The sequence below is a fragment of the Malaclemys terrapin genome, chromosome 1 (assembly GCF_027887155.1).
Source record: "Malaclemys terrapin pileata isolate rMalTer1 chromosome 1, rMalTer1.hap1, whole genome shotgun sequence".
Taxonomy (NCBI): Eukaryota; Metazoa; Chordata; order Testudines; family Emydidae; genus Malaclemys; species Malaclemys terrapin.
In genome coordinates, this window is record NC_071505.1 from 149,248,825 (window position 1) to 149,273,677 (window position 24,853).

The 24,853-nt window shown below is 44.9% G+C and overlaps 1 protein-coding gene across 2 annotated transcripts in view; it reads right to left on the minus strand.

Annotated features, from left to right (window-relative positions):
- Positions 1-306: 306 nt before the first annotated feature.
- CHD1L (chromodomain helicase DNA binding protein 1 like) overlaps positions 307-24,853 on the minus strand; it is a 38,133-nt gene continuing 13,586 nt past the window's right edge. The window contains exons 9-23 of one of the 2 annotated variants that reach the window (XM_054043428.1): positions 22,936-23,028; positions 22,317-22,413; positions 20,906-20,979; positions 19,216-19,326; positions 16,773-16,887; positions 16,133-16,286; positions 14,408-14,573; positions 12,697-12,839; positions 12,134-12,297; positions 7,520-7,728; positions 5,541-5,639; positions 4,847-4,917; positions 4,492-4,606; positions 4,077-4,185; positions 307-2,136 (exon numbers count right to left, since the gene is read on the minus strand). In XM_054043428.1, coding sequence (XP_053899403.1) covers positions 2,058-2,136; positions 4,077-4,185; positions 4,492-4,606; positions 4,847-4,917; positions 5,541-5,639; positions 7,520-7,728; positions 12,134-12,297; positions 12,697-12,839; positions 14,408-14,573; positions 16,133-16,286; positions 16,773-16,887; positions 19,216-19,326; positions 20,906-20,979; positions 22,317-22,413; positions 22,936-23,028 — 1,799 coding nt within the window. In that variant the 3' untranslated portion in view covers positions 307-2,057. The remainder of the gene's footprint in view (positions 2,137-4,076; positions 4,186-4,491; positions 4,607-4,846; positions 4,918-5,540; positions 5,640-7,519; positions 7,729-12,133; positions 12,298-12,696; positions 12,840-14,407; positions 14,574-16,132; positions 16,287-16,772; positions 16,888-19,215; positions 19,327-20,905; positions 20,980-22,316; positions 22,414-22,935; positions 23,029-24,853) is intronic. The other variant, XM_054043439.1, reaches the window with a different exon arrangement.

Here is a 24,853-nt window from a genome sequence, read left to right on the forward strand (position 1 = left end):
GACTCAATATTGGTAAATAAACTTAAATCTATTTTGGAGCACTCTAGCAACATACCTGACAGAGCAAATTTATCCTCAGTGTAGCTGCACCAAAGCCAGAAGACTTACAGCTGGGAGGGATTTGGCTGTAGGTGTTTGTGAGGCTGTGAAGAACATTGGCACATGTTGAAAGGAGAAACAATTGGAAATTCAACCAATTAAAAGATGACATCAAAAGTAAGGGGGAAAGAGGGGTAGAGGAACAAAGTCTTGTGCCTTTGAATTGCAATTTCACTTTAAATGTTGAGTAAAATTGGTAAAGAAAAATGAAAAACAATATTTATATTTTAATTTGGGCAAAACAGAACATTTTTCTATGCTGGTGCAGAACATTTCCGTGCTCTTTGAAACCAGCATAAGAGCAACATGTGTTGCTTGAGATAGTTAACAGTGCCACCAGCTGGCCAGTTAAGAGAATGCCAGTTGTTCATATCAATGAAAAGAAGGTAACATACATTTAAATAGCACCTTTCATCTCCAAGAGCTTTACAACGTAAGGCCCTGATCGTGCGAATTCTTACCCACCTAAGTAAGGGCTGTTCACATAAGAGCTGATAGGGTTGGTTCCTAAAGGCCTGATCCTGCGAGGAACTGAGCTCCTTTAACTCCCATTGGTTTTAACGAGAGTTGAGTGATCAGAACGTGTGTGTGTGTGCGCACGCACGTACGTAAAATCTCAGTAAGGCTGCTTGTGAAGGAAAGTAGTTGTCAATGGGAAGAAGGGTGCCAGAATCAGGCTCAGTAACATTATTGAGAGTCACCACATGGTGCTATTACAGTGTTACATTCAGCAGAGCGTATATATGCAGTAACATATTTAAGCACATGCTTTCCATGGGCTGCAGTGCACTTTCTTTGAGAAGCCGAACAGATCACCAGTGATGCCTGTTCACAGCCTCTCTGACTGAATCATTTGTTAGGGACACTACTGCTGACCGGCGATACCCAGCAAGTGTGTTACATGGTGCCAAAAACATTATAGTCAGAAAGGTTTTACTGTGCCATACAGAGCAAAGCCAGTAAGAAAATAACATTTTGCATTCACTTTTTTTTCTGTAATTGGACCAAAGGATCACAAAACTTTTAGAACAGCATAAGGAAACCAGCTTTGCCTGACAGGAGCAACAATCCAAGCATTCTATAATAAAGAGCAGTAGTGGGAGGAAGAAAGGTGTCTCTTATAAAGACCACCTCAGATTCTGTCAGACGTGTGTCCTGGCAAAGGATATTGGTTAGATGGATACTGCTTGGTTGCAAACATGTGACTGTGCAACTAGTTCTAACTTAGAATTTTCTGTTTGAAGAAACATCATTAAAATGGGTTTCTTTGGAGTTGGGGCTGTTTACATTAAGGCTGTGTTCTGTTGAGTTTTTGCCGCAGACACCTCCCTCACCAAAGAAAGAAGTTTTATCATTAGACTTTATCTCTCATTTACATGAATGAATTTTTTTGCTGGCCCTTTGGCGGTTGCTTGAGACAATCCTCTCTCTCTCTGTATATATACCCACACACATATACCCACACACACACATAATGTGTGTGTCTACATATTTGTTAGGGATAGCTACAGCCCCACCCACCCAAACTGTCTCAAGCAGCCACCAAACAACCAGCAGAAAAATCAGTGTTGTAAACAAGAGATAAGGTTTTGAAGCAAAAGTCAAACAAAACTGTACTGCAAACCCTGAGAATAATTTAAGATGGTGGCTTAAAATAAGGGCTTAAGATTGGTCTTTAGTGAAGGTTTAATTTTCCATCTTAAAAATTAGACATGGGCCCAAACAAACACCCCAGATACATGTATTTCCTGAAGTTTGAAGAAGTTTGAACGCAGCTCAGTTCCATAACTAATATAAAAACCACTCGGAACTATAGAGGTATAGAAATCTGAAAACCAACAGTGACTTTGGATCTGCTTCAGAGAAGCGACGTAAATTCAGGCTGGCTGTAGATGTGACGTTGAAGAGATCATGGGCTTCTAGAGATCAGTACACTTCTGAGTTAAATCATTGGAACTTCAAGGGTTTGAGGTTGTCATTGAAGTTGTAGATGGTTGTGAAGAAGAGGAAGAGGCTTTATTCCTAGGGAAGTAGTATCTAAGGAGAAGTGTCAAGGAAATACTCTAAAATTTCAAACCACATATCTACTAATGGCATCAACTTAAAGAGGGAAGGAGGTAGAATACTCACTATACTCTACACCTTTGTTCTTAATTTTCTCTCTCTCTCACAGCATTGCTGAACATGGCATTATACAGCAGCTGCATTTTCCCCAAGAAGTGACAAAAATATAGTTTTAACACTTCTTACTCCTGCCAGGCCTGCAGAACTTACTCACCTATGGAAGACTCAGCTGAATTCTATTCTGCTTTGCACATCAAGACAGAGAGAAACTGAACAAACAGCATACACAATGAAAATCAAATTGGATTTGTAGGATTCTTTCCCAGTTTTAATCATCAAAAGTTGTCAGTAGCAATGTAGATAAGGACATTGGTTTAAAATATATTAATTTGAAATTGGTAAGTGTCCCTTTTCTTATCACCTGGCCAATATTTTATAAAGTGAACTATCCTGGAGCTAGTGGTCCTTCCTATTCCCCCACTCCCCTCCCCCCCATCTCCCTCAAAGACAATCCTTTAGTTGATGTTTACTGACTCGCTGATCGTTCCATCTTGCGTGATCTGTGATGGTACGACACATAATTGCATGCACTGGTGAGCTACTTGAGTGCAATGACAGCGTGGTAAGCAAAGCAGTACCTTTTACATTTTGATATAAAGTTATATGGCCATAAAATCCTTAAAGTGACTTTTTTTCCACATAAGCTGTTCACTTTCTATGTAAGTGCTATGCTATTTTGTTACATACGTGTATTCTCTCTCTCTCTCACACACACACCACACTGTGATGGGTGTTCACTCCACACCACCCCTGAAGGGGTGAAGGTGGCTCAGAAGGGGGTAATTAACCTGGGAGGCTGTATCTGGGGGGAGACTTTGGCTTGACTGACAAGCATTTATTAAAGATGGAGTCCATCTGGCCAGGAGTAGGCAGGGGCTTGTATAAAGCCAGGAAGTAAGAGCAGAAGGCGGCTGCAGTCGCTCTCCAGGCCTAGTGAGGAGAGGAAGAGGAAACCTGGGGAGCAAAAGCCGATCCGGACTCTGAGGGCAGGGGCTCACACAGAGGGGTGGTGGAGAAGGAAGCCTGCAGAGGGCAGAGTAGGAAGATGCCCAGGGAAACGGCAGCAAGCGCTGAGATGGTGCAGACTTGGCTGCTGACTGTAGAGTCCCTGGGCTGGAAACCGGAGTAGCGGGTGGGTCTGGGTTCTCCTCCCAGCCACTGAGAAAGCGGCACAGTCATGGGAAAACAGTCTGGAATGGCACCCGGACAGCTGGTCTAGTGAGACTTGTTACCCCAGGAAACCTGTATAGTGACCAGGCCGGAGGGCCAAGCCATGAAGAGGAAGCACTGCAATTGCTAGAGAGCAGAAGGGACCACAGCACAAGCGACTGAAGGAAAGGGGCATCAGACCGGGCAGAGCTAGTCCCCAGATGCAGCCACAAAGGGGTGTCCCAGTGCCGAGTAAACCCCACCTCTCTCTTACACACACACTTCTTTAGAATGTGCTTTTCCTAATCTGCTCATTGTGTTTGTGTCTGGGTCAGTTTGATAAATTGATTCTATAACTTCAGTCACATCACTACAAACTTGGGATGTTACAAGAAGCCCAATGGCTGTCACCAGAGGACCAGCGTATAGTTCACACACACACACACACACACACACACACACACACACACTCATCATACAAACAACTATCATCATCTAGCATGCTTAGTATTCTCTATGTAATGTGTACTTAAATGAGAGTGAGATTTAGACATCTGTTCAACACAGGCTTGAGTTAGACTGTCCTAGTATGATATCTGTAGCCCACAGTGGATCTAGATCTTACAGTGAACATTTTGGTATTTGCAGATATGACAGGTCATTTTGATTTGAACAAAATAAAATAACCATACTTCAAAGGATACATAAACGTGGGGATTCCTCTCGTTGCCAAATATTTTCGGATGAGCCGCTCAGTACCGTACCAGTTAAATCCCTTAGTTGCATGTCCAATACGTGGAAGATGGACGCTTGCTGGAAGAGAGAGCAGAAAAGCTCTTTAGGGCCTGATGCATTAAAAAAAATAAATGGATGTGCCATTTAAGCTCCACTCAAAGGCAGAAGAAATGCCTGTGTCATAACGTTCTAGTTGTAGTGGGTAAATGTGTCCCCTCTTCTGTTTCAGAAGACAATCACAGAAGAGATGGAAGAGACCCATTAGAATTAGATCATCCCAATCCATGACCCTGCCAGAATCTTTAAGTGGAATTTCATGCACAGCTCTGGGGTACATCACTCTTCCCATTTCAGAGGCACACAGATGGACAGATGCACACTTACCATTCCTTTTCTTGGCTGCTAAATAGATCTTCTTTAAGCCGTCTTCCAAAGCGGACAGCTTAATGCCAGACAAGTTGTTGGACCGATCCCGGTGCTGTGCTACAATCAGGGCCAACTAGAAAGAAAAACATGGGATGTCTGTACACTGGCAGTCATGGCGATGGCTGCTAGAAAATAACATTAAACATACACTTTATAGGCTGGAAAAAGCTTTCCCTTGTCTTTGTTAACACTTATTTCAAGCCAGTCCTGCGCTGTATTAGGGTCACTGTTATTTTGTGTAACATGTAACATTCACTTCATGTTGTTTCAGTACTTCAGTAGAGAGAACATCAAAGGGGCTTCTTATAGTTACCAAGTCCTGGCCTTTATTTCTGGATTCTTTATCATCAATGGGGAATAAGAGGGTTCTTCCCAATGCCACATCTGTCCAAAAACATAAGAAAACATTCAATCCCATGAAGAACAAGGGTGAGTCAATGCAATGCTAATTGTTATAGGCTTCTACACCATCCTTTCTAGTTCTCGACACTGTGCACCACACAGACATTTTCTTCAAAGGGGGGAGGTGAGAAAACAGAGAAATAAAGTGATTAAAAGACATGAGGGGAAAGACAGACTGAGAGAATAAAATTCCAGTCTACAGTGAGGTCTAATCTGTTCTTTACTAGCTCCGTAATGGTTTCAGATCACTACTGTGTATGTGCACATAGGAGAACAAGGGGTACTGGAGAGAGCCCATGGCTTGGCTAGACACATATTGAAGTTGCTCCAACCCACCTCCTCCTCTGAAAATCATTTTGACATTTGAACTGCAGGTTTAGCACTGCCTTGTAGAGAGAAGAAACACTATGACTAAAGAACAAGATCTTTTTCCCCAGAAAAAGATCAAAACAACTGAGTTCTATGAAGAATCTTCTCACTCCAGAGCAGAGGTCAGGGTCAAAATGTCTTCCTGTATTGTCACTTCCACACCACACATAGCAAGTGCCAGACTAAAAGGAGAGACCATCAGCTTCAAGCACTAAGATTATATTTTTCTCTTTTACCTTTCATCCTTCCTGCCAGCTCGTATATTTTCCTGGGCTGATCAGAACGAACCTCCAGAGCTGTAAATAATCCTCCCCTTCCCCATCGGCCAGAATCATCTAAAGCAAAATTACAAGTTAGATTCTTTTTTTTTTAATTGAGATCCGTGTCCAAAGAGATGAGCTTCCAAGTGTATCTGTGCTAATAATGCCTTCTGCAGGGAATAGACATGTTCTCACTGCACATCATAGGACTTATTAGAAACTGACATGGAAGATGAGATGAAACAAAATCCCTCAGTGTCCCATCTCTCTCATTCTGTGCCGGAAACAGATCACATGATCCTAAGAGAGGATCCCTGCTCAGCACTTCAGGAAAGTAAACCTCCCACACGATCCTTGCCAAGCCAACCCAGGGGAAATTCCTCCCCACCCCATTTGCAATCAGTCATCAAATCCTATTTGCAGCCTGGTAACCTGGTACTGCAGTCATCCATTACTTCCCCTCAGATGCTGCCTGCACCTCCAGAAGGCAGAGGAGGATTCCCCCCACCCCCAGTGTGTTTTTATTTTTAAACAGAGCATGTTGGCTGAGTTTGAAATAAATGCCACAATCTAGCCAATCAGCCATCGCCTTGCGGCTTTAACACCCACAGAGGAGAAGCTCCACCAGGGGATTTTGTCTCAAGAGGCACAGTCCACTGCCTCACCCCCAAGCTACACGTAGCACAGGAGGAACGTGTCCTCCTTCCAGGTGCATGTGTCTGCCTCCCCCGCCCCTCCCAGGGTTGAGGTTAAATGCCCCCCTCAGAATTCACATAGGAGGCAGGATGGAATCCAAGGGACTGCAACTGTTCCTAGCAATAGTCTCCCTCCCTCTCCTCCATCCAAGGCCCAGCAGGGGCTGGCCCATAGCTTTTCCGAGTACGAAGGAGAATTAGAAAGATAACTTTGCTCGGAGTAAGAGATTAGTTCAGAGGAGCTGACTGCAAACCACACAGGCGGGGGAATCCTCGTTCTAGCCCCCACTGTCCCCTCCAGCAGGACATCATGTCAGAGACACTGCCTTAGCCTAACCATGACCTGGGGCATGACAATGGCAGACTGGGAGAGCTGGAGCCCTGTACAAGTTAATTCCTTCATGGGCATCCCATGCAGCCAAGTGTTGTGGCAGCTTTGTCCCTAGACATACAACACAACATACCGTGTAGTGCCAGGCAGTCCTTCTAGGACCATCGCCTCTTTGTGTTTTCACTTCCCAAAGGGCCTCAGCTCTTTCTGCACAAAGCAACATTGAAGCACCATGATTGTCCCCTATTCCCCAGCAGCTAAGACACTGAATGCCCAGATGCTGAATTCAGCTAAAACACTCTCGCCCCATTGCTCCATTCTGCCGATGCCCTTGCCCAGCTAGACCAAGCAGCTGCCCACTTTCTGTTGTCTACGGTGCAAACCGGACACTACTTTCTGCTGCTGTCCCACAGGACCTGCCCCACCACAGCTCGGCCATCCGGGTGGGCTTACACACATCTTCCTCCATAGGCAACGGACCTTATTAGAGTTAACACACCCTGCAGAAATTCCGCACTTCGGCACAGATTTAGGGTGGGAGGAGGGTGGGGGTGTCTTTGCAGATTTCAATGTGTTCTGCAAAATGTCACCTTTTGATTAAGTTATATTTCCAGCTCATCTGGATGGGTAGTAAACCTTCTGAATGGGACTCCAGGCCGAATGGCCTCACTGAGTCTGCACACGCACAGGGCCAGGGTCTGCCCACTTACTGGGCCCACTGGATGGAGGGAGTTCATGCTTCACCTTCTGAAGAGAGGGGCTGCATGCTACTCCCTCTCCTTCCTTGTGGCATTCTAACTGCACCTGCACCATGCAGGCAGAACGCCTCCAGCCAGGGCCACTCCGCTGTTACTACTGCTCAGCCGTTGGGCTACAAGGCACAATTCAGTCCTATCCCAAGGAAGGCTTTTTGCTCTTGCCAGTCCTACCTATGCAATGGACGATGATCGCATCCTCCTCTTCGGCTCTGGGGTGGGTAACGTCACCCATCACATACTTGATGGAGTTCAGCTCTGGGTCTGTGTCATCCAACTCCACAACCAGCCTGTCCTCCCCCTCCTCAAAGGCATCCTCTGAGTCGCTCTCCTCTGAGGGCAGACAGGGGGATCTGTAGTGATTTGCCTCCCACCAGGCCATCCTGAAACAAACGAGGCAAAAGAAGAACAGGCCAAATGAAAACTGGGAAGCCAAACGTCTGCTGCGTTAAATCCTTGTCACGAATAGCTAGAGATGGGGTTTCGAGAGACAAAGCTCAGCTCCAGATCCAGAACCACAATTTCCCCCCCAAGTTCGGAAACCGCACTGCCACAGGGTGGCTGGCCCCTGGGAGTGCTCCCAGCTGGGCCAATGAAGGGTCTATGGCTGCACCTGAGGCTGAAAAGGGTCAGAGGAAGTGCCAGTGAGAGAGGAGAACTGGCTGAGACAGGGCTAGGAAGCAGCAGCAGCAGCAGGGCTGCCAGAGTCCCCTGGGAGGGAAGGCAGCGAGAAGAAGCCTGAGATGTAAGGAGGAGTTGGTTTTGTTTAAATTTGGACAATAAACCTGCCTCAGAGAGACTGTGGGTCTGGCAGTGGGTGCTTCAGAGGCTGTGGAGAAGCCATGCCTTGATTCATGTAGGCACTTTGGTCAGCTCCTGATACAAGAGGAGAGTAAGGAATATCATTGGTGCAAAAGGAAACGAAAGAGGGCAAGCCCCTATCATTGACTGGCCCCACTTTGCAGGGGTGGCCCAGAATTAATGGAGCAAGATTATGTGGCAGCTTGCTTTGCTTACGGAAGCTCTGCTTGTGCATGGAGGATGACAGCAGTGGCAGGAGTTCCCGTTCCAGTTTCCGCAGGCAGCCAGATGAGAGAGGCAGCAGGAGGTGCAACTGGAGCTACAGAAGTGACTAACCAGGTTCGAGGAGCAGCAGCAACTCTCCTAGAGATTCTGCAGAGGGAAGGGATTGGTGGGTGCAGGTACAAAGCAGGAAAGAGGGGTTTGAGGGCTGAGAGGGCCAACAGAGGGAATGTTCTGCCTGTGGGCAAGTGCAGCATAAAAAAAAAAAGCTACTGTCCTTATGTGAACTGTGCTTTTAAGACTGTCTTCAGCTGCGCAGAGCACAGAACAAACCCAGGAGACTCTGGGTGGAATCCTGCCTTGTTACTGCAGCTCAAAAAGGGGCCAGGACAGGAGGGCTCCCAGGGGTTGTGGGGGGCTGAGGCACATTAGAAGGTACTGTGGGAAACCTGGATGCCAAAGATTTGGGTGCCCCAAGTGACGGTGTAATCAATGGGAGGTTTGGTAGGAGGCAGCCAGAATGTTTCAGGTGTGGGGAAATGGGACACATCTCTGACACTCACTGGGAAGAGTGAACTTGAGAAGAAAAGGGGAAGAGCTCTGCAGGGGGAGGGAAATAATTCCACAGGCAGAGGCAGGTACCGGGAAGCAGAAGCTCACGGTAGAGACAAAACACTGTATCAGGAACCCAGACAGGGCCTCAGAGGAAAAGTGAGACAAGGGCATAGGCACAGAGGCTGCAGGAAAAAAATGGAATCACCACTTACAGCTACTAAAGCCACAGTTACAGCACTGAGAGGAGAGGACTGCTCTCCTGGGCAGAAAAGCGCTTGGTGGAGCTTGCTGCCTTGGGAGAGGCCCGACAGCAAGCCCAGAGAGAGGAGTTGCTGAAAGACCAGCAAGAGCTGGTGTGCCAGACTGAGCTCCTGCAGGAGGAGCAAGTGGGATTTGAAACAAATCCAGGGCATGCAAAAGGAACTCCAAGGGAGAGCTGAGTTACTCTTTAAAGTCACCAACCGAAGGGAGAACCGGTGCAACTACAGACTAAAAAACCGACAGGCAGAGGTCACAGAAGTGAGATGAGGCTCATGACAGCGTGCCTGGTGAAGATGTAAATTGTACGGCTGGTGTTAAAGACTGTGGGGACTTGGGAATACTGATGTGTATGAATCTGTATGGAAATTTTTGTATTTTTAGGGGTGAGAGCCATCCAGATGGGGCCTTACAGGCTGGGGGGTGGGGGTGGGGGAGGAGGAAGGAAAGACGTGCCTATGAAAGAGGCAGTTGTTTTCTGAAAAGTGGGGGAGGTGCATCACAGGGTGACTAAAATCCAACTCCCCTGTGCCAGAGCCGGCGTTCCCAGCTGGGCCAATGAAGTGTCTATGGCTGCACCTGGGGCTACACAGGGTCAGGGGAGTTCCAGTGAGAGAGGGCTCAGCAGCTGCTGGAAGCAGCAGGACTGCCCGAATCTCCCGGGAGGGGAGACAGTGAGAAGCCTGAGATGCAAAGGGTGACGGGAGGAACTGGTTTTGCATATGTTTGGACAAAAAAACTGCCTCAGAGAGACTGTGGCTGTCGCAGTAGATCCTTTAGAAGCTGGGGAGAAACCCTGCCTTGTTTCAAATACTATTATGACAGGTGGGTTTGTAGTGTTAAGAAGGGGAAAGGAGCTTTGTGATAACCATTTATAGAAACATGAAGGATATGACTACAGAGGAAGGGGAAGAGTTGCCCAGGGTGGCACAGAGGGGTACAACTAGAACTAATGAGATGAAATTTAAACATAGGCTCAACCACAAAGTTCAAATCCAAATTCCATTGTACAGGTAAAGGGTCAAGTGTCAAATCTGGATCTGAATGTGAGCTGCCCAAAATCTGAGCAGGGTCAGCGATGGGGTTCTTGTTCATAGAAATGTAGGGCTGGCAGGGACTTTGAGGGGTCCTCTGCTCCATCCCCCTGTGCTGAAACAGGACCAAGTAAACCCAGACCATCCCTGACAGGTGTCTGTCCAAAATGTTCTTAAAAACCTCCAGTGATGGGGATTCCACAACCTCTCTTTGAAGCCTGTTCCAGAGCTTAACTAAGTTTATGCTCAAATAAATTTGTTAGTCTCCAAGGTGCCACAAGTACCCCTGTTCTTTTTATCCTTACAAAGTTTTTCCTAATATCTAACCTAAATCTCTCTTTCTGTAGATTAAGCCCATTACTTCTTGTCCTACCTTCACTGGACATGGAGAACAGCTGATCACCATCCTCTTAATAAAAACCCTTAACGTATGTGAAGACTTATCAGGTGCCTCCTCCGTCTTCTATTTTCAAGACTAAACATATCCTGGTTTTTTAACCTTTCCTCATAGGTCAGGTTTTCCTAAACATTTAATCATTTTTATTACTCTTGTCTGGACTCTCTCCAATTTGTCCACATCATTCCTGAAGTGTAGCACCCAGAATTGGACACAGTACTCCAGCTGAGGCCTCACCAGTGCTGAGTACAGCAGGACAATTACCTTCTGTATCTGATATACAACACTCCTGTTAATACACCCCACAATATTAGCCTTTTTTGCAACTGCATATGAATTGACTCATATTCAATTTGTGATCCACTAGATCCTCCAGATCTTTTTCAACAGTACCACCACCTAGCCAGTTATTTCCCATTTTGTAGTTGTGCATTTGATTTCTTTTTCTTCCTAAGTGTAGTACTTTACACTTGTCTTTATTGAATTTTATCCTGTTGATTTCAAACCAGTTCTTCAATTTGTCGAGGTCATTTTGAATTCTAATCCTGTCCTCCAACGTGCTTGCAAACCCTTCCAGCTTGGTGTCTTCTTCAAATTTTATAAGCGAACTCTCCACTCCATTACCCAAGTCATTAATGTTCTGGGCTCAGAACAGACTCCTGTGGGACCCTGCTAGATACACCCTCCAAGTTTGACAGCAAGCCATAGATAACTACCCTTTGAGTACGGTCTTTCAATCAGTCCAAAATGTACTTTATAGTAATTTCATCTAGACAAAATTTCCCTAGTTTGCTTATAAGAATGTCATGTGGGACTGTATCAAACCCTTTACCATAATCTACAGATTCCCCTCACCCACTAGGCCAGTATCCCTCTCAAAGAAGGAAATAAAGGTTGGTTTGGAATGATTTGTTCTGGACAAATCCATGCTGGTTATTCCTTATAATCCTATTATCCTCTAAGAGCTTACAATTGAGTTGTTTAATAATTCGTTTCAGTATCCTTCCAGGTACTGAAGTTAGGCTGAGTGGTCTTCGTCTTTCTCTTGCTCCCAGTGTAGTTATAGAGTCTCTTATTATTGCCTTTTATGTCCCTTGCTAAGTGTAACTCATTTTGTACCTTAGTCTTTCTGATTCTGTTCCCATATGCTTGTGCTATTCTTTTGTACACATCCTTAGCGAACATGTTTCCACTTCGTGTAGGATTCAGGCCCATCTCTATGAAAGTTAGCAAAAATCGATGCTACCATTGTGTCAAAAGCCATTTCTACATCAACACCTCTACATCCTGCAATTTAAGCACACACTTGAAAAAATAATGTACAGTTGTGGCTCCTTTTAGACATGACCTGCAGCCAACGTCTCCTCCTCCACCCCTTCCCATGTCCCAAATGCCCCGTTATTGCAAGAGTAATCAGCGTTTGCAGCTTCCTGACTTGTTTTATCAGTCTGACATAGCCAGTTTCCCCACTAACTGTAACAGACACCACACTGCTTAGTAGCAGGCAAAGCACAATCCTACTTTTTCTTGTGTTCAGCTTCTGCTTGCTTCTGTTTCTTTTCTTCCACGAGCCGTGCTCTCTTTGCTGCTGCCTCCTGTCGTTTCCTCCTCCTGGCCTCCAGCTCTTCTGGGCTCAGTGCATGCTTCCTCCTTGTAGGCACCTCCTGAAGACCCGTGACAAGTACCTGGAAAAGGAAGGCGACTTGCAAATCAACAGACATTTCTCATCTCAAATTCCTATCAGATCCCATCTTATCCAATGTCCCGTATCTGTTCCCTACAGTCTATTCCTCCAGGGCTTTGTCTGCATTGACTCACACTCCCCAACTCATTTCAAGTAGGCCACCAAACCATCAGCTAATGACAGTGACCTGCGCTGCTATGACCTGCATTTGAACCTCTTAATGCTCGTCTCTGATCCGTTTCCAACCCCCCGGAGTCATCCAATCCTCAGAGTCTACTGTTAATTTCAGCACATTTGTAATTGAGTCTTTAAGTTTTTCCTCCACAAACTGGAGATTAAAATCTGCCTCATTTTCAATGACTCATTGACTGCATCACATGAGTCATTTCTTTCATTTTACATTTGCTTTATTTCGGAGGGATCTTCCTTCTTGACTGGTCTCTTCAAGGACTTTCTGAAGATCCAGAAGCTGGTCAAATGCTCTTCTGTCTTCTCTGCTCGGGTCTTTTGAATAATCTTTGCCTTCATAGAGGTACATATGATCTTAAAAAAAAAATGAAAACATATAAAGGTCTCCCAAAGGGCCAGCGGTATCTGCTAAAATTACAATAAGTAACAAGTAATAATTAAAGTTACAGTAAGTAAGTAAGTAATTGGAACTCACACCCTTTTAGTAACCCCATTGCGCGTTCTAACAGGGATAGCTGTTGGGATAGTTTTGTGAGGAAAAACATAAGCATCTCATTGAGACAACTAATCCAAATTTCTGTCAAGGCATTAATCCTCACTTGCATGGCAAGAATGAAGAATCAAGTGGAATTTGTTTGGTGCTATCCAATACAGATGGAATCCTGGCTCCTAAGGTCAGAAATGTCTTCAACAGCTACCACACAGTGGGATTTGAGATACCACAGTTCTTCTCTCTATCTGCAATAAGAAATACCACTGCGTGGTAACCATTGGCAAATGGTGACTTATTACCAGCCGCCTCTGGATGGGACAGAAGGCCCATTTTATAGGATCCCATTTTTGTAATATTATGGAAGCCCCAGTCACAACTCCATAGTTAAGGATGAGTTCCATTTTCAACTTAAAGCAGAGATTATGGATCAAACACAGCGCATAGAGTGACACTACAAGGGGAAAATATGTGAAAAAAGGATCTTTAAAAGTCAGTGTAATCCAGTCTGGGACTGCACACACTAACATGTCTTAATCCTAATCGTATGGTTATTGCACGCTGTCGCCACAGGACAGAGTTAAGGTTAATTGGGTGCTCTAACTATGCATTGCTTTCCCTAATGCTTGGATTTTTTAAAGTGTAACCTTACCTCTGAAATTCCAGGGTTTGTAACACTTGGTTTTGGGATAATTACAACATCCCTATGATGTTTTTTACCCTTAAGTTACTTATTTGTAACTCCCTCTTAAAATATATGTTTTTCTGTGAATAAAGTCAATTATAATACAAACTAGACCCTTCCCTAGAGTCTTACATCCAAGGATATCAAAGCATTTCACAGACATTAATGAATTTAGCCTCGCAACCCCCTTAAAGGCAAATCAGTTATTATTATCCCCATTTTACAGATGGGGAAATTGAGGCACAAAAGGAGGAAGGGAGTGTTCAACAGTCACAAATCAAGTCTGTGGCAGAGCCAGGTATAAAACTCATTTCTCCTGATTTCAAGTCCCCTACTCTAACCACAAACCCATAAGAACATAAGAAAGGTCCATCTAGCCCAGTATCCTGTCTACCGACAGTGGCCAATGCCAGGTGCCCCAGAGGGAGTGAACCTAACAGGCAATGATCAAGTGATCTCTCTCCTGCCATCCATCTCCATCCTCTGACAGACAGAGGCTAGGGATACCATTCCTTACCCGTCCTGGCTAATAGCCATTAATGGACTTAACCACCATGAATTTATCCAGTTCTCTTTTAAACTCTGTTATAGTCCTAGCCTTCACAACCTTCTCAGGTAAGGAGTTCCACAACCCATTTTTCTTCCTTCCAAAGTTACCTGAAAAGCACAGTATGACCCCTTGAAATCTCCTCTAATAGCATCCAGACTTGAGTGTGTTTTGTGTGCATTTAGGATCCTCGAACTTACTTTCTGTATCTTGCTCTCCGCTTTCTTCTTCACTTGGTAGCACAACATCCATTACCCACATTCCTTCTTTTGTCTCTCCAAGGATATTTTCCAGCTCCACATCCTGGATGGTGCTCCCCTCTGAAGAGAGCAGCTTATCCAAACCAAACTTCAGGATTTCACTCAGCTTTAACGAACAAGAGGATGACGTTTAACATCACCATAATATTTCATGCTGCTCCTAGCCTACTGTGTCTCTAGGTTGAAATGAAAATAGTTTGTGGAGAGGGAAATCAGACACTTTATGTCACCCAGCAAAACACTCATGCTTTGACAGCTGTTATTCTCACTCTGCCCTTACCAGGCATGCACCAGCTAATTAGACCCATATAACAAAACATGCTCAGCAATATCCATCTTGACAGCCATGGATCACTAGTAGCTGCACAGACAGCTACTCAGACTACATGCAGACTCAGGCAGACAGCTCTGCATTGGGTCACAATCAGAAAGGCCAGAAACTTTTTTTTCTTTTTAGATGAATGCTTAAATGTCTGCAGAAATCAATGGGGTGAAAAGTGCCAGCGTGGCATATCACCACACACAGGCTCAGTCCAATTTCTCAAACTGGAAGCCATCATTACTCAGACAAGTTTGTGGGGAAGAGGGAAGGAGAGGGGCTGTGCCAGTTTTTCACTGTTTCACTTTACACAGGGTTCATGTCCCCCTACATTTCACTTAGTTTGGAGTTTGACTAGGTGATCTCATTGTCCCTTCTGGCCTTATACGCTACCAAATTCACATCCACTTTGATCAATTTCACAGTCATAGGATTTAAAAAATTATAAATTTCATGATTTCAGCGATTTAAATCTGAAATTTCACTGTGTTGTAACTGTAGGGGTCCTGACCCAAAAAGGAGTTGTGGGGGTGGGAGGGTCACAAGGATGCTGTAGGAGGGTTTGCAGTACTGCTACCCTTACTTTGGTGCTGCTGCTGGGTGGATCTGAAGGCAGCACCAAAGTAAGGGTAGCAATACTGCAACGCCCCTACAATAACTTCGCGACCCCCCTGCAACTCCCTTTTGGATCAAGACCCCCAATTTGAGAAACCCTGGTCTCCCCCATGAAATCTGTATAGTATAGGGTAAAAGCACACAAAAGACCAGATTTCACAGGGGGAAACCAGATTTCAAGGTCTGTGATGCATTTTTCATGGCCATGAATTTGGTATGGCCCTAGCTATGGCTCTTAAGTCCCAAATCTCAAAGCAATACTCAGCTTTTGGTTCCTAATCACAAATCCCCCCTGGGATTCCAATTTGCCTAGCGCTCAGTGTAAGTTTCGTCTGAAAGTTTTGCAAGCCTAGGACAAGTTGCAGGTTAGTAACAAAAATCTACCATAGCGCTGATGGTATAGTTCTGTTTGTGCGAGAGAAGAAAGCAAAACAAATTAACTCCTAGAAGCAACGATGCAATTTTCATGTAAATAGCTATTATAGTCAAAAACAAGGAAAGAAAACCCCTCAAAATTAGCATCTGATTGTCCCCAAATTTCAGTGGTGTTTGGATCTGGGATTTTGGTTTGCTCCATAAAAGAGAGGCATTCAGATGTCATGTTCTTTTCCAATCTTCCCCAAAGACAATGGTGTTTGGATCAGGCCCATCTCGAATACACACACAGAATGGGGCCCTCTTACGTTTCTAAGGGATGATGCTGTTAAAGTCATGCTCAGTGATCATCTTACCTGCATGTCTGCTGCTTCCTGGCACTTGGGTACTCCGAGAGCAAACTGCCCCCCTTCGATAACAGTGTTTGTAAACTGGAGCTTCGACGCAGCTCGACGGTAGATTATTTCTTCTACAGTGTCCCGTCCAATCAAGCGGATAATTTTTACAGGCCTTGCAAAATTTAAGAGAGTCAATTTAATCATTTACATTGCATTAGAAGAGTTTCCCTGAATTAGGGACCAAACCCTGCAGTCAGTCCTGACCCAGCGAGGTGCCCAGTTGGCGAAGAGAAAGCACACGTAGAGCTGCAGAAGGTGATGCTGACCCAACCACCATGGCCAAAAGGGGAAGGGGACACTGCAGAGAGCAGCCAACCTCCCATTCTGTTCCCCCTCCATAACTACAGCGTTCCAGATTCCGGAGACTTGGGGAGGCCAGAACTGCATGGGATCAAGGAAGGGAAGAGGTGGAACTACGCCGAGGACCCACGGCGCCTCTTCCTTTGCCCCCGCATTATCCAAACTGCTCTGCTTAGGTCTCCTCTGCTGGCAGAACTTGGGGGTGGGGAGTGGGGATTAAGGGAAGCATTAGGGTGGCATTTAATGAGAGCGTGAGCAATCAAATGCAAAATGAAACAGTTCTGTTCCTATTTCTCACTTGTTCTGGCCAATCCTGTGAGCTCTCGCTGTGGCTTGCAAGTCATTTTGTGGGTTAAAATCACTGTCAACAAAAATAACTGTATCCGCTGCAGTTAGATTCATGCCGACGCCACCTAAAAACAAGATTTCAACAAAGGGGATGGTCAGTAACACACATTAGCAACATGAAATAAAGGGAGAAATGGTGTTTAGGCTACACAACATAAAAATAAACCCAACTTTGCTCCATCTCTCAAACCAACACTGAATCGTTTATGAGGCTCAGAAAAGTTTGGTTAACCTTCTGAATTTCATTTTCTTGCACTTCTATGCTTCCAGCTTTCCACCAGGCCTCATAACAGACGTGTTGTCTAGTGCACTAAAAAGCAATCCAGATTCAAGTGTAATCAATCTAAAGGGGATTGTTTGCTGAGGCTGCTGGACACAGATGGTGCTCTCTAGCTGGCAGACCAACTAACACCACTGGGCTGCCTCGTGTCAATACAAAGGATCTCCCTAAGTCCTGGCAGAGACCAGTGTCTCTGCCACAGAAACTGGAAACATGAAGTACAATAATACAAGCCCAAGGATGGTGGACAGTCTGGGTTCTTATCCAAACTAAAACTTCAGAGATTTGCCTGTCACTAGTTTCTGAAGTGCTAGCTCTCGTGGGCTGAAAAGACAAGTTAAACCAGAATATATACTGCCACTAAAAAGGAGGTACATGCTGAAGAGCATTTGCCCCTATCCAGGAGACGCACCTTTCTTCCTAGTATCCCTACCCTCCCTGCAAACGCTGAAACAGCCATACCCCTGAAATTCTGTACCAGTATCTGAGGAGGGGTGAAGATGAACCCACCGTCTTCATGTTGGGCTAGATACAATCGTTGGTCTTCACTGACTACTGGGTCTGAACAACCTGTCTAGTGTTGACCAGGAGAGTCCGGGCATGGGGGAGGCAGAGTGAGAAAAGCTTACACGCACAGTGGGAGGGAGGGGAGAGGAGAGCTTGGATAGAGGGTGGGTTTGGAGCTGGGCAGTGGGCATATGACGGATCCAATCAAGGAGGTGAGAGGGGGAGGAGATGAGAGGGTGGCCCCAGAATGCACTGTACAGCCTTTATGGTGGTGGGGATGGGAAGGTTCCGATATTTTACTTAAACGAAGACTGTTACTGACACAAGGCCAGTATTTGCACAAATTAATGTCAGTGTCATTCCTAAGGTGAAGCTGCCACAGGTACAGGCATTATAAAGCATAAGAACGGCTATGCTGGGTCAGACCAGTGGTCCATCTAACCCAATATCCAATCTTCCGATAGTGGCCAATGCCTGGTGCTTCAGAGGGAATGAATAGAACAGTCAATCCTCAAGTGATCCATCCCCTGTTGTCCAGTCCCAGCTTCTGGCAGGCAGAGCCTAGGGACACTCAGAGCATGGGGTTGCATCCCTGCCCATCTTAGCTAATAGCCATTGATGGACCTATCCTCCAGGAATTTATCGAATTCTTTTTTGAATAAAGTTATATTTTGGCCTTCACAACATCCCATGGCAATGAGTTCCACAGGTTGTTGACTGTGGGTTGTGTGAGGAAGAATTTCATTTTGTTTATTTTAAACTTGCTGCCTATTAATTTCATTGGGTGACCCCTAGTTCTTGTGTTACGTGAAGGCGCAAGTAACACTTGCTTGTTCACTTTCTGCACACCATTCATAACTTTATAGACCTCTATCCTATTCCCTCTCAGTCGTCTCTTTTCCAAGCTGAACAGTCCATCTTTTAAATCACTCCTCCTATGAAAGCTGTTCCATACCTTGAATTATTTTTGTTGCCCTTCTCTTTTACTTTTCCATTTCTAATATGTCTCTTTTAAGATGGGGTGAACAGAACTGCACGCAGTGTTCAAGGTGTGGGCGTTTCATGGATTTAGATAGAGGCATTATGATATTTCCTGTCTTATCATCTATCCCTTTCTGAATGATTCCCGACATTTTTGACTGCCGCTGCACACTGAGTGGATGTTTTCAGAGAACTATCCACAATGACTCCAAGATCTCTTTCTTGGGTGGTAACAGCTAATTTTAGACCCCATCATTTTGAGCTTAGTTTAAATAAGTCACTCAATGGGCTGCGCTGTAAATTGTGTGTTGGCCTCAGGATCCTGAACTTGGGTTTCAGCCTGAACATAAAAGAGTTGCTGATATTCAAACACATCATCTAAAACTATAATTAAAATAAATCTCCATACAGATTCTACCACTGACTAAATTCTTTTTAACTGAGGTTATTTAAAAGCTTTGTTTTCTTTCCCTTATGAAATCCTATTTGAATATTAAAACTGGGGTTCTCTAAAGGATTCAGACCTTCCCAAAGTCCGGTCAATCCCTGAAGACAGCAAAAGGCCAGGAGATTGTGGAATGGGTTGTTTATAGTTCTAGTTTTGGCTCTCCCACAGTTGCCTTACCTGCCCTGGTGCTCAGCAGGAAAATAAAAATGGGCTGCTGACCAAAATTCTTAATGGCCAGGTGCCTCTCTTCCCCTCTGACAGATCCATCCAGCCGCTCATAGCTGTAGCCTTTCCAAAGAGACAAAAACAGTATCTGGTCAAGAAACCACTATTCTGACCCTATCCCTCTCCAGGCTGGTTTCTCCTTTCCCAACCATCCTTTTCTGCCCCCTGCTCTACAAGCTGCTTTCTGTGTTTAGTCTTCCTCCACCAACACCCCACGCCTCAGATTCTCCAGGCTCTCCCCATTCTCCACAGACTCTCTTTGGCTTTCTCTCCTTCATCTACATTCTCCTATTTTTGCTCCTTGCTAGTCTACTCTCACGGGGCAGGGGGGTTTGTAGCTTTGTTGCTCCCTCATGCTCCACCAGCACTACAGAAATGGAGGGCCAGATTCTGTCCCAGTTGATGTAAATCCAAGTAATTCGACTGACTGCAATGGAGTTCCTCTAGACTCACTGAGTGCAGGGGCTACCAGAACTGAACGTGCAGCAGAAATTCTTGTGTTTTAGTTTGCTGTATGCAAGCAGAGTAGAAAAATTCCGAGCCAAAGCAGAAGAGTGTTGGTACAATGGCCTGTTTTAGGTCAGGCCACTTTGGCAACTGGCCTCGCATTATGGGCCAAAGCATACAGTCCTGTCTCACTGACTTCAATGCCAGCTTTTCTGAGTCAGGACTACAGGATTTGGCCTCATGTTCCGCTTTAGACTACGTTATTAGTTGTCTACGGCAATAAACACTAAATAAAAGCCTCTCTCATGAGAAATAATTGGCATAAAGCCTCATGGATTGAAATGAAAGAAAATATCTCATGTCTCAAGAACACGTCTGGTATCTGCCAGAAATGATGGGATCCTGCCTACCCTTGCACTTACACCATTTCCAAGGGGACATATTGCTAACAACAGTTTTCAGCAATAAGTTCATTTTCTGGTGTAGGCTACTTGGCCTGATTTTTATTTAATTCACAGAGATGTAAATCGGGAATACATCTATTGGTTTCACTGGAGTTTATAGCTCTGCAGCTAAGATCAGAACATATGGAAGAGTCCTGAAGCACAGGGCTCTTTGGAGCCAGCACCATTACAGGATGACTTTTGCATCATGGCACAATGTCAAGCAAATAGCATTGTATCACCATGAAATGTCAGGGCATTATAAACCAAGTTCAGGCCCTTGGGTAATTAGCTGTAACTCCACTGAAATTAATAGTGTTGCACTCACTGACACAAGGACTGAATATATCCTATGACCACTAAACCTGCATTCATGTAGTTTAAGGTATTAGAAAGCAGATTCTTACCCATATCATATAGCAAAGAGGATACGGGAGTGAGAGAGAGGGTTTGGCCTTCGCTTGTCTTTCATTCAAGGATTTCAAAGCTCTCTGATCTCATTGAACCTCATAACATCTTTATTATCCTACTTTCACAGATGGCAATACTGAGGCAGAGAGAACTGAAGAGACTTGCCCAACGTCACACAAGCAGTCAGAAACAGCAAGAAAACTCCTTCTGCCTACTAGAAATAAGTCGCCAGTATTATGGTCCCTTCTCTGTCATGCAAGGATCAGTCAGGTACAGCATCACTGTAGCTGACAAAAGACAAATATGACAAGACAGCTGCTCCAAGAGTACAAGTATTTCACCTCTATAGTCCATGTAGTCTTGCAGAATATCCAGCATCCGAGTCATCTGAGAAAACAGCAAGACCCGATGACCACTGCAGAAATAAAGTGAGATCCCGTAAGTTCAATGTACCTTTTGTAGCGTTTCACAGAGAGATAGATAAGGTCAGCTTAGTTTAATATACAGGAGTATATTTAATCCAAACATTGTACGATTTCAGTTTCCTCAAATATAAAATGACTTGCCAAGATCATAGATTTCAGAGGTGTAGCCGTGTTAGTCTGTACCAGCAAAAACCATGAGAAGTTCTTGTGGCACCTTAGAGACTAACAAATGCCCAAATAAATTTGTTAGTCTCCAAGATCATAGAGTGAGTTAGTGGCAGAGCTGGAGTTAGAGCTCAGGTCTCCTGACTTCCAGACCTGTGCTGTATGCCTTATACTGTGACAACACTCTATTCAAGCCAGCTGATACTGACTAGCATCATTTTTTAGGTGCAGCAGACTCAGGGGTCCTGAGAGTTTTTGTGGCACAGGACCCAGGGACAAACCGCATACACATGTGTGTACACACACATGCGTACACAGTCTCTCTCCCCAACACTGCTGTACAGCAGAGAAGCAAAATCATCCCAGATACTTTAAAAGTTTCATTTTTGCTTTAAAATGTCTGCTTAAGGACTTCCTGAGGAACCCGTCTGAGGGGAGCTGCATGCTAGTTAAGGTTCTCTTGTTTGGTATCACTCTGCATCATGGATGAGGAGCTGTTCCACATCCTGTACCAAAAGTTGATCCCAAGCGTGTCCTGGTTTGGTTAGCTCTCTCCCGGGAGATGGGCCGAGTATCTAAGACTTCAATTCCAGATTCTGAAACCATCAAAGTTAAGTTCCAGAATCTGGGTCCAGATCTCAAATCCCCCATCTTTGGTGTGTGAGTGTGTGTTCCAGGCTTTGATTTGTCCCAATCCTTAGGTTTGTTTGTTTTTTCTCCACGTATGACTATTTTTCATTTTGACTGCATATTTGTGTTTCCTCGGCCCAGAGGAACTGAAGCACAGCATGAAAGTCTGTTCTCTTGGAATCTGTGGCCAAACCAGAAGCATCAGACATCATGTAAGACAATTTGTTCTTCTAGGATTTCCAGCCCAAATTTGGAAGGCAGAAGAGGTTTGAATAAATACAGAGAAGCAGCCAGTATTCTGGGCTCTTTAAAAGGAAGCTTCAAACCTTTTAAGGTTCCTGGGTCATCCCTAATGTAGCTGCAACATTGTAATTACTCCTGTAGAGCTGTCAGTAATTCAGCATCAGTTAACTGGACTACTACACTGTTTGTTTCTTGGTGTATGTGGGTAACAGTTATGGATAAATTAGTTTGCTTTTCCCAGCCAGGCTTATCTAGACCCCCACAAGTAAAGCTCAATGACACCACATACCCGGCATACAAGAAAGAAAGGAGTTTGTCTAACAAGCACAGCTTCCCACTGGCTTCGATGAGGTGGTCTCCAATTTCAAAGGGCTCTGGTTCGACACCTGGAAGGGAAGAAAGTCTCAGAAGCAGTACTACTAGTAGACCAACGATAACGAGAGCCTCCACGGTCATCCCAAGTTACCCCAGTATCATGTATGATAATTCATAATTTGCACAGCTGTGGCTAAACAGAACTAGGTAATAACCTGGGTTCCGGATTCGAAACTGACAGTGCTTTGTTATCTAGTAGGAACACTATAGTAATGATTCCATGCCAACAAACTAGTGTGAATGCATTGGTTAGGCTGAGAAATCAAGCACTCAAGAGAAAACAAGTGCAGAGTTAAGGCTGAAAGCTCAGCCTTGACATAGGCTTATCCTTGAAACAGAGTCCCCTTTATATATCACTATTAGTCAGTTAATATGGATTGGAATTTATCATACAACTTTACATACAGTCTTCAGGCTTGACTCAATTTTTAAATGTCAATGAAATCTACAAAACAAGCCATGTTTGAAGAAAATTGGCTCATATCCTATGATGATTTTTGGTTACTTTCAAACAGAGAAGAGTTCTTTCTCACCACTGAACAGGTATGGATGGGCTACACACTTTCGAAGCTGAATTAAGACATTCTGAAGTTTAACCTTCCTCCCTGCTTCATTTTCAAATGCATCTGAAACACAAAAATGAAACGACGAACCCATTCAACAAGAACTTTGGGGATACACTGTAAATGTAGTGCCTGGAATTATCTGGACACCGAACATAGCTCTCTAGGGTTTATAACAGAGAAGGGAAATCTCACAGTGGTATACTTTACTGTTTGAATTTAGGTTCCAAATTTAACACACTCCCTCTTTATGCATTGTCTGAGTTTTCTCGCATATTTTCTTGGTCAAATATTTACCCAGTTTGGCAGAGGAAACACTGAAAAGTGACACCTTGTTGGAAATTTTCCCCTGAGACCCTAGTTAGAGAGCGACAGTCCCTGCCACTTCACACAGCTCAGGGATTTTAACATTTTCCAAATTAACAAATCAAGTTACTTGGTATAACATATGCGGGTACTGGAGGAAAAGCTGGCAGCAGCGTCAAGATCTGCTCAGCCACCACCTGTGTTCTCTGGCGCTGCCAACCTTACTTCCCAGCTCTGCTCGGAGTCTGTGAAGGGCCAGTGAGACAGGCTGGTCGGAGGAGGGGCAATAAGCGAGGCTCTGAGAGGTTGAGCTGTTCATAAGAAGCTTGGTGCTGCTGCCTGGACTCTAGACAGCAGAATCATAGGGAGACTATGAGAATGAGGACCAGAAGAGTGAGTGGGCCTGTAGGGAGAAGTGATGCTCAGCAGGGCTTTGGGGAGGCTGTGCAGAGGTTACAAGAGGACGTGTAGGAGGAGGCTGAGAGTGGAAGGGGAAGAAGATTGTGCATGTCTGTTGCCAGGGTGGCCTTAGGCAAGCACATTCCCTCTGCACTCCGCATCAGCATTTGAAAGGCTCCCTTGGCACTGTGGCCTCAGCTCTCTGGTGCACTGAGCAGTAGCACCAGATGAGCAGAGTCTCTGCAAGGTCATTAGTATAAGCAAGGGCTCTCCAGTGCTACATGATAGACATGTGCATGCTGGTAGTTTGTAGATATAAGGACGCAGGGACTAGAACCCAGGTCTGCAGAGCCTGGGACAGCTGATATTCCCACAGTGCCACTGGGAGGCCATACAGAGGCATAGCCAGGGAGCACTATGGAGAGTAGGCACTGCAGGAAGTGCTGCCCAAGAGACCTAGAGTGATGGTGCCCTGCAGCCCTCTGATTGTCCCAGCACTCTATTTAACCCCAGGGTTGCCCCGGGAAGTTGTCTGGGCAACCACATGGACTTTGCCCTGCTGAAATGCCAGACTTTGTTTGATCTCCTGGTCTCCAGTCTTTGACTCCAGCCTGACTCTGACCCTGACTCTTGCTTATGGAACCTGGCTCTTGAGATCCCTCCATCTCCTGTGTGGCGATTACTGCTCCTGGTGGGCAGACTTCATCCCAGCTGTAACCGCTAGGCCAGACCTCTTATACCTTGGTCCCTTACAGTATAATGTAGCATTTACACAGGAAAGAGTACGAGGTCAGAATAAGGAATGAACAGCTGAGTGTAATTCAGCAGAAATGGTGTGTTCATTTTGATTGGTTATATATTAGACATACAAGGGAGTCTGGTATGAAGGTGAAGAATCTACAAGGGTGTTTGGGTGGGTGTTAACATATGTCACTGAAGGATGGTTTAACTGGTGATACTAAAGATATTTCTGAAGATCTTTAATTGCATCTAAAGACCTTTAATTAGAGGTTGGCCCAAACTGGAATCCTGAGATTGACTTGCTTCCACACTTTGGGAAAGTGCAGATCCAAATGCCAGTGGACCAAACCAAAAGCCCAAAATCAAACAGCCACGAACCCTAGGAAAGTTTGCATCAGGGTCTAAATTTTGAGGCTCAGACTGATCCCCAATTTTAATAGTA